At 41.0% G+C, this 16,664-nt stretch overlaps 1 protein-coding gene across 1 annotated transcript; it reads left to right on the top strand.

Annotated features, from left to right (window-relative positions):
- Nucleotides 1-2,917: 2,917 nt before the first annotated feature.
- On the top strand, nucleotides 2,918-15,444 carry LOC129857904 (putative monooxygenase p33MONOX). Its single transcript, XM_055926590.1, has 4 exons — nucleotides 2,918-3,082; nucleotides 13,081-13,220; nucleotides 13,392-13,582; nucleotides 13,858-15,444. The coding sequence occupies exons 2-4, from the start codon at nucleotides 13,090-13,092 to the stop codon at nucleotides 14,064-14,066; spliced, it is 531 nt and encodes a 176-aa protein (XP_055782565.1). The 5' UTR covers nucleotides 2,918-3,082; nucleotides 13,081-13,089; the 3' UTR covers nucleotides 14,067-15,444.
- Nucleotides 15,445-16,664: the final 1,220 nt, after the last annotated feature.

Raw genomic sequence — 16,664 nt, 5'->3', positions numbered from 1 at the left:
TTGGTGGTTCAAAACTTCTTCCATTTAAGAATAATGGAGGCAACTGTGTTCTTGGGGACCTTCAATGCTGCAGAAATGTTTTGGTACCCTTCCCTGTAACTCAACACAGTCAAGTCTCTGAGCTCTACGGACAATTCCTTCGACCTCATGGCTTGGTTTTTGCTCTGACATGCATTATCAATTGTGGGACCATTATATAGACAGGTGTGTGCCTTTCCAAATCATGTCCAATCAATTGAATTTACCACAGGTAGACTCCAATCAAGTTGTAGAAACATCTCAAGGATGAGAAATGGAAACAGGATGCACCTGAGCTCAATTTCACAGGGATGGAGGGCCTTGCGGTCATGGATGGAGCACTTCCCGTACCAGAACATGATGCAACCGGTCAGGACAATCTCGGTGCTGCAAAGGTAGTATTTGGAGAGTACTTATGGTGGCATCATGAATTTCTTCAGCCGTCTTTGGAAGTACAGGCGCAGTTGCGCCCTCTTGACAAGAGTGGTGGTTTTGTTGATCCGTGACAAGTCCTTGGTGATGTGGACACAGAGGAACTTAAAACTGCTGACTATCTACTGCAGCCCTGTTGATATGGATTGGGGCATGTTCCCTCCTCTGCTTACATATTTCTGAAGTGGCAAGTGGAGGCATAACCAACCATGTAACACATATTAATTAATGTATCAACTCATATTCAACAGGACACAGAGATGTTTGAACTATAAACATAATCACAACATAATCATTTTATAGGTGAATGATTTCCACATATGGTTGACTCATTTCAATCAACACATTTAATGGCTCAATAGCTTTATAGAAATGTTACTCTGTGTTAAACAAACACCACTACTAAAGTTTATGAAACAATACTGGATATATAAATTGTCACCGATAACAAAGCAGAGCTATTTTTCTTGTGTGATATACACTGCTCAAAAAAATAAAGGGAACACTTAAACAACACAATGTAACTCCAAGTCAATCACACTTCTGTGAAATCAAACTGTCCACTTAGGAAGCAACACTGATTGACAATAAATTTCACATGCTGTTGTGCAAATGGAATAGACAAAAGGTGGAAATTATAGGCAATTAGCAAGACAACACCAATAAAGGAGTGGTTCTGCAGGTGGTGACCACAGACCACTTCTCAGTTCCTATGCTTCCTGGCTGATGTTTTGGTCACTTTTGAATGCTGGCGGTGCTTTCACTCTAGTGGTAGCATGAGACGGAGTCTACAACCCACACAAGTGGCTCAGGTAGTGCAGCTCATCCAGGATGGCACATCAATGCGAGCTGTGGCAAGAAGGTTTGCTGTGTCTGTCAGCGTAGTGTCCAGAGCATGCAGGCGCTACCAGGAGACAGGCCAGTACATCAGGAGACGTGGAGGAGGCCGTAGGAGGGCAACAACCCAGCAGCAGGACCGCTACCTCCGCCTTTGTGCAAGGAGGAGCACTGCCAGAGCCCTGCAAAATGACCTCCAGCAGGCCACAAATGTGCATGTGTCTGCTCAAACGGTCAGAAACAGACTCCATGAGGGTGGTATGAGGGCCCGACGTCCACAGGTGGGGGTTGTGCTTACAGCCCAACACCGTGCAGGACGTTTGGCATTTGCCAGAGAACACCAAGATTGGCAAATTCGCCACTGGTGCCCTGTGTTCTTCACAGATGAAAGCAGGTTCACACGCACATGTGACAGACGTGACAGAGTCTGGAGACACCGTGGAGAACGTTCTGCTGCCTGCAACATCCTCCAGCATGACCGGTTTGGCGGTGGGTCAGTCATGGTATGGGGTGGCATTTCTTTGTGGGGCCGCACAGCCCTCCATGTGCTCGCCAGAGGTAGCCTGACTGCCATTAGGTACCGAGATGAGATCCTCAGACCCCTTGTGAGACCATATGCTGGTGCGGTTGGCCCTGGGTTCCTTCTAATGCAAGACAATAATAGACCTCATGTGGCTGGAGTGTGTCAGCAGTTCCTGCAAGAGGAAGACATTGATGCTATGGACTGGCCCGCCCGTTCCCCAGACCTGAATCCAATTGAGCACATCTGGGACATCATGTCTCGCTCCATCCACCAACGCCACGTTGCACCACAGACTGTCCAGGAGTTGGCGGATGCTTTAGTCCAGGTCTGGGAGGAGATCCCTCAGGAGACCATCCGCCACCTCATCAGGAGCATGTCCAGGCGTTGTAGGGAGGTCATACAGGCATGTGGAGGCCACACACACTACTGAGCCTCATTTTGACTTGTTCTAAGGACATTACATCAAAGTTGGATCAGCCTGTAGTGTTGTTTTCCACTTTAATTTTGAGTGTGACTCCAAATCCAGACCTCCATGGGTTGATAAATTTGATTTCCATTGATTATTTTTGTGTGATTTTGTTTTCAGCACATTCAAATATGTAAAGAAAAAAGTAATTAATAAGAATATTTCATTCATTCAGATCTAGGATGTGTTATTTTAGTGTTCCCTTTATTTTTTGGAGCAGTGTATTTGTTTTTAGATCATTTGACTTACTGCCAGGTTCTATGTGTGTAAATACGTAATGCGGTTTAACCCTCATGTTGGGTTTGTTTCATGTTATTAATTATGTGTTCCCGGTCCAAAATGACCGCCCCCATTCGATCTGATTTTAAATACATAATAATACATATATTATCACCTAATGTTGTGTTAGATATTTTTATCAACTTAAGTTCTTGTGAACATTCCAAGTTGTGAACTTCAATTTGCTATTTATGACCTGTAGGCCTCATTGACCTGAGCTCATACAACTTGTTTTTTTAGTAAAACAACAGGAGGATTAAAGAAATGTCTGTTCTACAATTGAGTGCTATTTGTGCTGTGCATGTTGCTAGGCAACACAGTTAAATGAGACGAGCCCACGTTTTCCTAAAACAACCAATCAGAACACCTGTAACAAAGGGAGAATGAAGCCATTTTTAGGTTCGTAGCTGCAATACGCATTGTACCTCCGTGCTGTATTTGTTTATTACACTTGAAAAACAACGAATAATGGATAAAATGAGAGAGTGGCTTGGCCTGGAGAGTCAAAGAAATCTTCCCATGAAAAGGTATTTGATCAGAGCCATATCTTGCTATTTGTCAAGGCCTAACACTTGGCTAGTTAACCGACATTTACGTAACGTCAACGTAGTTAATTTAGCTAGCACAAAGTGTACCTCTTTACGTTTATTCTGCCGATATCGTATCAGCACAGCAAAGTAACGTTATTTTTGTAATCATTGTATGTTAAATAAAGCTAACATCATTAACCTTAGTTTAAGCTAGCCGACGTTTACCGCTGCTCAGGCTAGAGCCAGTTTGGTCCATGCAATATCCGCGTTTTTACTGGGCTAGCTAACGCGTTAGCTACCAGCTATGTTTTTGTGGTTGTCGTCAAAGAAACATTACACTAACGTTACGTGGGTAACTTTAGGGAGTTGACTTGGTGGCAGGTTAGCTAGCTAAAGTGTTGTTTATTTAGCCAACTCAAAAAGATTTGTCAAGCCACATGGTTAGTTGTCATTTCGAGCTTAACAAATAATTAGCCCTTGGCCTGTAACGTTGCTATGTTTCGGAAATTACCAATTGCCCATTAGCACACCTCTTAGACCTGGTTTCCCAAACTCGGCCCTTGGTGCACGTTTTGTTTTTTGCCGTAGCACTACACAGCTGATAGCCAACTCATCAAGCTTTGATTATTTGAATCAGTTGTGTAGTAGTGGTAGGGAAAACACCAAAACGCGGCCTCCATGACCGAGTTTGGGAAACCCTGGCTGCTTTCCAAACACTTAGACATCCTATCCCCTCAGCCCTCAAATTAAGTGGACACTTCTGACGTCTGACGAGTATACACTTGCGGGGCAAGGAAAGGAAGTAAATATATATATATGCATTTTTAGTTTTGTGTGTGTACATGGGGAACACGGTGTGTGTGTGTGTATATATATATACACACACAAAGGACATTTGGGCTAGGGGGTACAATATCACATTACACAAGGACTTTAATTAAGACAACAAAAAAAGGTTATTTACCCGATTTGCTTTTCAAACGTGTCTAGAAATGCCAATGTTTTGTGCTCTTGTAGGAAGCAACATTCCCCCAATGCTGACTACAAATTATTTATAACTAGGCTATTACCTCACTAACAAAGGATATGTACAAATGTGCTCACGTTACTACGTGTAGCTTTCGCTTTGATCTCAAAACAAGCATGACCGCTCATGCTGTATAAAGTCCAGTTCAAAGTGAATGGCACAGCCTACTGTAGCTCTGATTGTTATGGCGCACCGGTCTGTGTAGAGTACGGATCTGAGTGGTGTCTGTCAATGCAATAGAATCCTACTCTGATGCGTTCTGCCCACAACAAAATCAATTGCATAGTTTGTTTTGGTATGTTGCATTGAAAGTGGCTAATATTGCATTGATTCGATCACAATTACCACAGTGAAGGGAAACGTTGAGAGTTTTAATTAACGGGGATAACTCTAGAAAGTTGAGTGAAAGTTCAATCTCGTGCTTCTCTGCGATATTTCTTCTGCACGGTAGTCACGGTGGAGCTGCGAGCCCACATGCAGCTTAGAGGGAACATTGCACACAGGTGTTCATGCTAGGTAGCTAATTAATACAGGTGGTCCCTCTGTCTTCTGTCGGTCTTCTGGAAACAAGTGCTGTAACATGGATATATGGGCGTGTGGGAACTAACCCTAACCCTATAAAGTAGGGATGCACCGATATGACATTTTTGTCGATACCGATCTCCAATGTTTTCCTTGCCAAAAAACCTGACACAGATACCGATAACCAATATTTAAAAAATGTGCGTTTTTTTTTAAGCATTCTAGTACAGTTAAATAGTTGAAACAAAGTAACATATGTTCAGTTAGTAACAGATTTTTTAAATAACTTGTAAATGACAAATGACAAATCCATGAATGCATTTTATCGCACAACAGATATTCATTACAAATATTTTAGCTGCCCCACATTACAAAGATAATTAACCTTTCTAGGGTATGTGGGACGGTAGCGTCCCACCTCGTCAACGGCCAGTGAAACTGCAGAGCGCCAAATTCAAAACAACAGAAATCCCATAATTTAAATTCCTCAAACATACAAGTATTTTACACCATTTTAAAGCTACACTTGTTGTAAATCCAGCCAAAGTGTCCGATTTCAAAAAGGTTTTACGACGAAAGCACACCAAACGATTATGTTATGTATGAGCCAAGTCACAGAAAAAGACAGCAATTTTTCCAGCTAAAGAGAGCCGTAACAAAAAGCAGAAATAGAGATAAAATGAATCACTACCCTTTGATAATCTTCATCAGATGACACTCATAGGACTTCATGTTACACAATGCATGTATTTTTTGTTCGGTAAAGTTCATATTTATATCCAAAAATCTGAGTTTAGGCAAGACACTACTGTATCACTTGGCAAAAAGCCTGAGAAAATGCAGAGCGCCACATTAAAATTAATTACTATGAGAATTACTATAAAATCAAACTTTCATTAAATCACACATGAAAGATACCAAATTAAAGCTACACTGGTTGTGAATCCAGCCAACATGTCAGAATTCAAATAGGCTTTTCAGCGAAAGCATACGATGCTATTTTCTGAGCATAGCACCATAGTAAACAAAAAAGAGAGAACATTTCTACCCTGCAGGCACGACACAAAACGCAGAAATAAAAATATAATTCATGCCTTACCTTTGACGAGCTTCTGTTGTTGGCACTCCAATATGTCCCATAAACATCACAAATGGTCCTTTTGTTCGATTAATTCCGTTGATATATATCCAAAATGTCCATTTATTTGGCGCGTTTGATCCAGAAAAACACCGGTTCCAACTTGCTCAAACGTGATGACAAAATATCTCAAAGGTTACCTGTAAACTTTGCCAAAAAATGTCAAACTACTTTTGTAATACCACTTTAGGTATTTTTTAGCGTTAATAATCGATAAAATTGAAGACGGGAGGATATGTGTTCAATACAGGATTAAAACGAAATGTTGCATGCCTTCTGTTTGATTGAAGCGAATGTCCAGGACACCTGGGGTGCCTCGACTTCAAGATGGCCGTATTTCTTCATTACACAAAGGAATAACCTCAACCTATTTCTCATGACTGTTGACATCTAGTGGAAGCCGTAGGAACTGCAAGCAATTCGCTTAGAAATCTGGTTTCCCAATTAAATCTAATTGAAAAGCCAGTGATCTCAAAAAAAAAAAAATCTGAATGGTTTGTCCTCGGAGTTTCGCCTGATAAATACGTTCTGTTATACTCACAGACATGATTCAAACAGTTTTAGAAACTTCAGAGTGTTTTCTATCCAAATCTACTAATAATATGCATATCTTATCCCCTGGGGATGAGTAACTGGCAGTTGAATTTGGGTATGCTTTTCATCCAAATGTGAAAATGCTGCCCCCTGCCTTAGAGAAGTTAAGTTGGCTCTTCTTACTATCCAATCTTGACTGTATGGACAAACTTAAAAATGCTTTGAAAGAAATATTGGTTTAAACTAAAATGCATTTGCGCACAGCTTTAGCTAGGATGGGGAAACGGTGCTTGTTACTTCTCCAGTATCCAAGTGAATCTTCATTCCTGGGAATAGAAGGTTGTGTCAGGTATGCTAGTATCTGAAAATAATGGGAAAGGGGGGGTTAGTACGTGTAATACAACATATTGCATTATTCTTGCATTCCAAAGTTTTATTAGGCATAGGTCTACATTGGCAAATGTTGGCCGACGTCGTAACAGAAAATGAAAATACAACGCGTATCTCTCTCTCTGAGACACACACACACACACACACACTGACATAAAAGTTTAGTTTGCATTTACATACAATTGAAGTCAAAGTTTACATACACCTTTGTCAAATACATTTAAACTCAGTTTTTCACAATTCCTGATATTTAATCCTAGTAAAAATTCCATGTTTTAGGTCAGTTAGGATCACCACTTTATTTTAAGAAGGTGAAATGTCAGAATAATAGTATAGCGAATTATTTATTTCAGCTGTTATTTATTTCATCACATTCCCAGTGGGTCAGAAGTTTACATACACTCAATTAGTATTTGGTAGCATTGCCTTTAAATTGTTTAACTTGGGTCAAACGCTTCCACAAGCTTCCCACAATAAGTTGGGTGAATTCTGGCCCATTCTTCCTGGGTGTAATTGAGTCAGGTTTGTGGGCCTCCTTGCTCACACAAGCTTTTTCAGTTCTACCCACAAATTATCTATAGGTTTGAGGTCAGGGCTTTGTGAGGGCCACTCCAATACCTTGACTTTGTTGTCCTTAAGACATTTTACCACAACTTTGGAAGTATTCTTGGGGTCAATGTCCATATGGATGACCCATTTGTGACCAAGCCTTAACTTCCTGACTGATGTCTTGAGATGTTGCTTCAATATATCCACATAATTTTCCTCCCTCATGAAGTCATCTATTTTGTGAAGTGCACCAGTCCCCCCTCCAGCAAAGCACCCCCACAACATGATGCTGCCACCCCTGTGCTTCACGGTTGAGATGGTGTTTCATCAGACCAGAGGACATTTCTCCAAAAAGTACGATCTTTGTCCCCATGTGCAGTTGCAAACCGTAGTCTGGCTTTTTTTATGGCGGTTTTGGAGCAGTGGCTTCTTCCTTGCTGAGCGGCCTTTCAGGTTATGTCGATATAGGACTCGTTTTACTGTGGATATAGATACTTTTGTACCCGTTTCCTCCAGCATCTTCACAAGGTCCTTTGCTGTTATTCTGGGATTGATTTGCACTTTTCGCACCACAGTACGTTAATCTCTAGGAGACAGAACGCATCTCCTTCCTGAGCGGTATGACGGCTACGTGGTAGAGGTCGACCGATTAATCGGAATGGCCGATTTCAAGTTTTCATAACAACCGGAAATCGGTATTTTTGGGCGCCGATTTGCCGAATTTATTTATTTATTTAATAAAAATAAAAATAAAATGTTTATTATTATTATTTTTTACACCTTTATTTAATCTTTATTTAACTAGGCAAGTCAGTTAATAACACATTCTTATTTTCAATGACGGCCTAGGGGCAGATGTGTACTTAACCAGAAACATCAATGCCTTTCTTAAAATCAATACACAAGTATATATTTTTAAACCTGCATATTTAGCTAAAATAAATCCAGGTTAGCAGGCAATATTAACCAGGTGAAATTGTGTCATTTCTCTTGCGTTCATTGCACGCAGAGTCAGGGTATATGCAACAGTTTGGGCCGCCTGGCTCTTTGCGAACTAATTTGCCAGAACTTTACGTAATTATGACAACATTGAAGGTTGTGCAATGTAACAGGAATATTTAGACTCATGGATGCCACCCGTTAGATAAAATACGGAACGGAATAAACGTTTTGTTTTCGAGGTGATAGTTTCCTTATTAGTCAAAGGTATATGGTTTAGAGAGAAATAGTCGACGAGTTATAATTCCTGTAATAACTTACGGCTGAATTTGAAAGGGGTTCCTTCATTATTTTACCGTTCATGTCTTCCATAGAGAATGTCTTGATCTACTTCAAATAAGGTCTGTGTTTCGTGCAGGCTTAAACCGCCTCGACGTTTTGATACCCGTGTAAATCTCACTAGGATAAGGTAACGTTTGTCAACATATTTTCATAAATCCATTCTACAATTATTTTTATCTTCGCTTATATTTAGCCAATATTGATCAGAGTTACCTTGTCCTATGGATATCTACACAGTTATAAAATTGGCACGGTGATGTAAGCCTACACGAAACACAGACCTTATTTTAAGTGAATCTAAAAATATCCTATGGAATAAATGAAGGAACCGCTTTTCAGATTTTGCTAGGTGTCATGGGAATTATGACTCGCACTTTGGTTGTCAATTCTTACCATGCCCATTATTAAAATAGGATTTCCTGCATATAGAAATTAAAGTTTTTGTTTTCAACATTCATCACAGGTAACTTAAACTCTATTTTTATTCAAACAGTTGAGAGTATTTGTCTCCTAGGCAGACTCTTCAGTATCATTGTCACTTCAGAGCTGTGTGCGTGTGTGTATTTATGTATTATATTAAGTTAAAATAAAAGTGTTCATTGTTCATTCAGTATTGTTGCAATTGTCATTATTACAAAAATGTGTGTGTGTGTGTGTGTGTGTGTGTGTGTGTATGATATATATTTAAAAAAAATAAAATAATAATAATAATAATTAATCGGTATCGGCTTTTTTTGTCCTCCAATAATCGGTATCGGTATCGGCATTGAAAAATCATAATCGGTCGACCTCTACTACGTGGGCCCATGGTGTTTATACTTACTTACTATTGTTTGTACAGATGAACGTGGTACCTTCAGGTGTTTGGAAATTGCTCCCAATGATGAACCAGTCTTGTGGAGGTCTGAAATTGTTTTTCTGAGGTCTTGGCTGATTTCTTTTGATTTTCCCATGATGTCAAGCAAAGCGAGACTGAGTTTGAAGGTAGGCCTTGAAATAAATCCACAGACAAGTTTTAATGACTCCAACCTAAGTGTATGTAAACTTTCGACTTCAACTCTATGTCTCCATTACCAGTAAAACAATCAAAACCTATTTATTTCACTTACTTGCTGTGCTGTTTCGTTCGTCAAGCAGTGAAGTTTCAACTCTGTCTGTCTCTTCTGTCGTGGGTCCTCTTCCTCGGTGCGCACTGTCCGTTTCCATCTTGTCCAGCTGTGTCTGTAACATTTCACGTAAACCCTGTTTCTTGTCTGCATCGAAGTAGCTATCCTTGTACTTAGCATCGAGCATGGTGGCGACACAGTAAAGAGGCTCAGAGAGAATGCTACCGAATCGCTTGTTCACCGCCTCTAGTAGAGTACTTCTGCAATCTGTGTCGGCAGTTTTGTTGAGCAGGCGTTTCAATGCCATAAGAGGGTACCACGTCTGCTGCAGACGCAGTTGTTCGAATGGAGCTAGGAGTGTGTTCATGTTTTCAATGAGTCCACTGGTTTGTACTGATTATTGCAGGTAACTCATAGTCGGCTGTGTACCCGCCAAGCACTCGTATTTGTTCCAGCAGGTTCTCCATCATGTAAAAAGTACTGTTCCATCGGGTGGAAACGTCTTGCTTAAGCCTTTTTGTTTTCACTCCAAGCTGCTCCTGTATTGCTTGCAGGCGGCTGTATGCTAGCTGTGTGTTTAAAATGACCCACTATCTCCCTACTTGTTGCCACTGTCAGATATGCTGCGTTGGGCCAAAACACCTTCGTTCACAGCCAGTTGCAGAGTGTGTGCCATGCAGGGCAAACTGGCGACTCCGCATTCTTCCGAAGTCTTTGTCATGTTACGTGCATTATCACGTAGCACAGCATGTACTTTGTTCTTGGGGATTTTCCAAGTTTCAAACATATTCTCAAATGCCATTGAAATGGCAGCAGCAGTATGAGAACCAGCACAGTCTTGAGCATGCAATACGGCTTTCCTCAGTACGAAATCCTCGTCTACCCACTGTGCTGTCAGACTCCGCATGCTCATGGGACTGACATTGCTGGTCCAAATTTCAGTTGTGAAGCTAATAGCAGTGACCCCCATAGCAAGTAGCTCATGGATGTGCGTTTCAACAATACTTTGTAACTCCGGTAGGGAAACATCTGAAAAATATCGCCTACTTGGTAGTGTGTACCGGGGCTTGAGGTGCTCGACCAGTCGGCGAAAGCCAACATCATCCATGACAGAACGGTTGATTGTCAAGGGAAATGAATTCCATTATCTTGGTGTTAATGAATTTTGCCTTTGAGTTGTCTCGCTGAAATGTTCTTACTCTTTCAAATGACTGCTGGACTTGAACTTGTTTAGTTGTTGGAAGTGTGCGCTTAGAACAAAATCAGAAAAAAACGAAGTAGCCGCTGAACGTCTGGGGGGGATGCACTTTCAAATTAGTAATTAGGTTTGTGGTATTAAAAGATTAAACTTTCTCCGGTCCATGGGAAATAATAGCAGCACAAACGTTGCATATGGTCTTTTTGTTATCTTCCTTTGAAACTTCAAAATAGATCCGCACAGCAGACATTGTGGGCTAGGTTAGGAATGCTGTGTTTTTTGTGGCGTCATTACCTCATCTACCTACGTTATACAGGTATACACGTCAGCTTTGACATCGGTTTTGCACATCGGTGTTAAACTATACATAGAGCCGATGCCGATGTTAGCATTTTTTGCTAATATTGGCCGATTACGATATGCTTACCGACTCTATCGTCCATCCCTACTATAAAGGTGTGTGTCATTTCAACGTTCTGTTTATTTGTAAATTGTTTCTCACTGATATGAAAGATAAGGTCCTTTATGCTTCCAAAACCGTACCGCAAGCAATGCGTGTTACTGTTCAGACGGAGTGCCTGGGCTCTGAAACTCCCCCATACAGAAGATGTCTTCTTCACCATGACTCTTCTGTAATTTAATGGAACTGAGAGTCATGATCAAGGGCTAAGTGGTTGTATGACATCAAAATGTGGTCCCCAACCGGCTGGTGCCGTGCTGAACACCAGATTTGGTTTCGAAAGGGCAGGGTTCCAAAGATGTTTGGGTGTGATGCTGACACCTTTGAAGAAACCTCTAGATAGTTTTCTCTGCTCCTAACAGTCTAAGAGGGTATAGTGTATGTGCTGCATTCGAGTGATGAGCACTACAGTGATCAGAACTTGAAAGGAAAGGATTGCAAAAGTGAGGACAGACCGAGAATGCAGTAGCATAATACACACAGAAGTATGGGATATTCATCTCAACATTCCCAGAAGGAATGTAGAATGATGGAACATAGAGAATATCGTTCCAGAGATAGTAGTAACCAAAATCAACAGACTCAAAAAGGTAAGATTGGAGCTTGGGTAGAATGCATTTTCACTAGCCTATCATGGTTCTATGGATTTCATTAGCTGGGAAACTCTAGATAGGAGACTAGGCTGAGTCTTCTGGGAATATTGATACCTAGCTGGTAAACCTTATTTGACTCTGGGTACCCTGCTATGGATTATATAGGGAATAGGGATTGTTTGGTGACAGGTCTTGACTTTGTGTTGGTGGGTGCAGGACAGTTGTGGTCTGCCTGTCTATTATTTGGCCTGGGGAAAACACTCCCTGGCTTGATGCCTCTGAGTTATATGCTTATGTATAATGAAAATACGTGGCATGCAGTGATCATATAATTTTGGACTGACGAGCTGTGGTGGAAAAATTACAGAATTGTAATACTTGAGTTAAAGTAAAGATACCTTTTAATAGAAAATGAGTCAAAGTAAAACTCACCCGGTAAAATACTACTTGAGTAAGTCTAAAAGTATTTGGGTTTAAAAATACTTAAGTATCAAACGTAAATGTAATTGCTAAAATATACTAAAAGTATAAATCATTTCAAACTCCTTATATAAAGCAACTCATGTTTTTTATTTTATTTTTACGAATAGCCAGGGGCATGCTCCAACACTCAGACATCATTTACAAACGAATCATGTGTTTAGTGAGTCCGTCAGATCAGAGGCAGAGGGATGACCAGGGATGTACTCTTGATAAGTGTGTGAATTAGACCATTTTCCTGTCCTGCTAAGCATTCAAAAGGGTACGAGTACTTTTGGGTGTCAGGGAAAATGTATAAAGTACATTATTTTCTTTAGGAATATAGTGAAATAAAAGTAAAAGTTGTCAACAATATAAATAGTAAAGTACAGACACCCTAAAAAACTACGTAAGTAGTACTTTCAAGTATTTTTTAAAACTTAAGTACTCTTTACCACTGCAGACAAGAATGTTATTCCTGCATAGAGAGGGGTCTTAGAAGATCATTAGTCTGGGCACCAGTCAAATGGACTTTGTGTAGCCTGGTGGGCCGCCAGATAATCTTCTGTTCAGTGGCCCCCTTAGGTTAATCACTCATCTCTCGCACTGACTGCAGTCAACAGTTTTCAAATTTACCATGCAAAACGCATGCCTCTCGCTCCCTCATGGGCTGCAGACAAGAGTGCTACTGAACAACACATTTCTAAGCTGCATCTTTCTACCTCTTTGTCTCTGCAGAAGCTGAGAATGCCAAGCGGGGACTTCAAGGAGGACAGGCTTACGACATCAGCTCAAACCACCCCTTGTGGCACCCCTTCCAGCACCCCCTGTGTTACCCCCAGCATCAGCCCCCACTCATCACCGATACTCAACCGCAGGTATGCATCAAATGGCTATTTTTGGCTATTTTGGAATAGATCCTGTAGTAGAATAGACGTCCACTCCCCTCTGAATGAGCACTAGATTCAAATATGAGTAATATTTTCAGATGGCACATTAGGTTCAATTGTTCCATGTTTCTAATAGCTTTGTTGTGTGTGGACATGCAGGAGCTGGTTCAACAGCCAGAGTCTTGCACCATTTCTCGCTTCCACAGAACTCAGTAGTCCTAACCTCAGCCCTGAAATGGGAGGCAACGAGGGAGGAGGTGGAGCGGGAGGGGAGAGGTGGAGCTTATTTGGAACTTCTCGCCCGGTAGTACAGAAGTCCACTACTGACCCCGGTTCAGAAACCAACACAGGTGAGAAATCAGTCCCTCAGGAGTTTCAATTATTAGAACTGTTGGCTGAGCTTTCTTTGTAAAAAAAAAAGGAGAAAAAAAGAAAAGAAGAATAGACTTTGTGTTCCCAAGAGAGAATGTGTGAATAATAGTATTCTATAGTCATGGTCAAGTCAGCATTTCGGATTCTAAAAAATAACTTAAAATGTAATGGACGTTGCATCTTTTTTGCTTGGCTGATGCTATACCTTTTTGTCAGATGCGTTAACATCCTTGTCTCCTCTGCTCTTCCTCAGGCTTCACACTAAAGTCATACTTTGGCGTGCAGAAGTCTACCACCATGGAGGAAATCAAGACCCAGGTCAACCTCATGGTGGATGACCCTGCCAAATTCAACCCCCCCAAGATCGAGATCAGCAGCATCGAGGGCAACAGACCCCTCCAGACCCGCCCACACAAACTTAAACCCCGGGACATGAACGTCCTGACACCATCTGGATTCTGATACTCTTGCCTCCCTGTTGGCCAATAGCAGGTCTACTACCCTCTTCTGTCTCCTAAACCTCCTCAGCTTCTGTGGAACACCGAGTTGGAAAAGATGGAGGACGAGCTACAGAACTATATCCCCATATTCCCTGAACCCTGATGTTTTATATGACCCTATGCCTGCTCCCCCCACTTCTCCTCAATTAAAGCACCAAACGGGGCATTTCCATCCGCCTCAAGAGGGGCACTTTTTTGGAGGGGTGCTTTGTCATACGATGCCCTGTTGTCGTCTGCTTCTCAGTGATGTCTTGAAATAGAAATTGTGGTTTTGATGTCTCATGAGTCCCCTGCTTTGGCGAAAACCCCCAAGCTCATTATATCTAACTCACTTTCACTTAAAGCACTGTACAGTACCCAGCCAGTGTCATTTCACTCAACTATACTCAATCGTCTCTGATGCTTTAGTTTTTTTTACAAATTTAACAGTGAGTGTGGTTTTACTGATGTTGTGCCTAAGCCTGCTTCTGGCATCTTGGTCACATCAGTTGACATTTTTTTTTTTTTTTAAAGGTGAGTGGTTCCTGCTAACCAGGATTATTTGTATTTGTTTTTCTTCATAACATCCAGATATTGTTTGTTATTAGTATTTAAGTGTCATGATATTTGTCATATCAGTCTGTAATGCTTTAAGAATATATTGATATGAAGTACAATGCTTTGAAATTGTCATTTTAAAAGCTTTTTTATATGGACTATTATTTTAGAATGAATACTGTTTTGTTTTTGCAAGATGTTCCAAGATGAATTCCAATAACTATAGCTTGGTCCACTGATTTTGGCTGTAAATAATTTCAACACTAACAAAAGTATTCCAATGTTTCTGGTTAATTATTTATCTTAATTGCTAACTTTAAAGGACCGGCACCCCCCATATGAAAGCCACTTAAAATTTTGACTGGTACTGTATGTGTTTATGATCCAGCTTTCGTCTAAGAATTAAATGGTGTTTTGGGATGGGGTTACTAGCTTGTGTATTTTACGTCGCACAGTACTATAACATCCCACATTTAGATTTTTTATTGTCACATACACCAGATAGGTGCAGGTAAATGTGTTGTTTTACAGGGTCAGCCATAGTACGTTACCCCAGGAGCAAGTTAGGTTTAAGTGCCTTGCTCAAGGGCACATTGGCAGATTTTTCATTTTGTCAGTTCGGATATTCAAACCAGCGACCTTTTGGTTAATGGCCCAACCGCTAGGATACCTGCCCCCATTAGAAAACAATGTTGGGTTAAAAATAAAAGTTTTGAAAATGTTGCTGATTTGACCATTACATCTTATGGACACTAGATGGCACAAGAAGCTCTGAGGGTGAAATAAAGAGGACTCAAAAGATATTATTGTTGGTGTCTCATTAATTTTTTACATTCAGTGTTTTTAACCGCGTTCGAGAGGATCAAAACTCTTATGTATCATGGGTAAATTGTGATTGACTGACGGATCTACAAATAATGAGTAGTGATTTGTAGATCAGGCAGTCACAATTTCCCCATGATCCATCAAGGTTTTGATGCTCTCGAACACGGCCATTGAATTTGTTACAATAGTTTAAAAGGATTCTGTATTTCCAGCACATTCTAAAGGCAAAAATCAACAATAGCACTCAACCAACGTTCCCTCTAATTTCTTTTGCCACTACAAATTTCAGGTAGCAGCATACCACCCTGCATACCACTGCTGGCTTGCTTCTGAAGCTAAGCAGGGTTGGTCCTGGTCAGTCCCTGGATGGGAGACCAGATGCTGCTGGAAGTGGTGTTGGAGGGCCAGTAGGTGGCACTCTTTCCTCTGGTCTAAAAAATATCCCAATGCCCCAGGGCAGTGATTGGGGACACTGCCCTGTGTAGGGTGCCGTCTTTCGGATGGGACGTTAAACGGGTGTCCTGACTCTCTGAGGTCATTAAAGATCCCATGGCACTTATCGTAAGAGTAGGGGTGTTAACCCCGGTGTCCTGGCTAAATTCCCAATCTGGCCCTCAAACCATCATGGTCACTTAATAATCCCCAGTTTACAATTGGCTCATTCATCCCCCTCCTCTCCCCTGTAACTATTCCCCAGGTCGTTGCTGCAAATGAGAACGTGTTCTCAGTCAACTTACCTGGTAAAATAACGGTAAAATAAATGAATAAATAAAAAAGGTCCGCTGAGCGCAAACCTGAATGTTGTAAAAATTCTGTGCAACTTCTAGTGTGCGTTTACTGTGAACACAGGCTGTACCTGCTTTAAGTTACAGTTTTAACAGTGACCATGTAGGCTACTGTGGCTATTTGATCATAATGTAGGCCAGCCAAACAACTGGTGGTCCGAGTCCGGAACCAGAGAAGGGTCAATCCGGACCGGACAACATCGCACTTTTTTATATAAAAGTAAAATAATTTTTAGACAGCTTTAAAAAAAATCTACCGGGTGCAGCAGACACAATTGTCTTTCTCTCTCTACGCAACGCTCACCTCTACTAGTGCCCCTTCTAATTCAATCACGTGGATATATGCAAATACAAGAGACTGCGTCTTACCCAATCACATCAATCCAAATATCCTATGCGGAACCTTGCAATTT

This window comes from Salvelinus fontinalis, chromosome 6 (assembly GCF_029448725.1).
Source record: "Salvelinus fontinalis isolate EN_2023a chromosome 6, ASM2944872v1, whole genome shotgun sequence".
Classification (NCBI taxonomy): domain Eukaryota; kingdom Metazoa; phylum Chordata; class Actinopteri; order Salmoniformes; family Salmonidae; genus Salvelinus; species Salvelinus fontinalis.
Note: the sequence above shows the minus strand (reverse complement) of the source record. Positions and strands in the feature narration are given on the sequence as shown.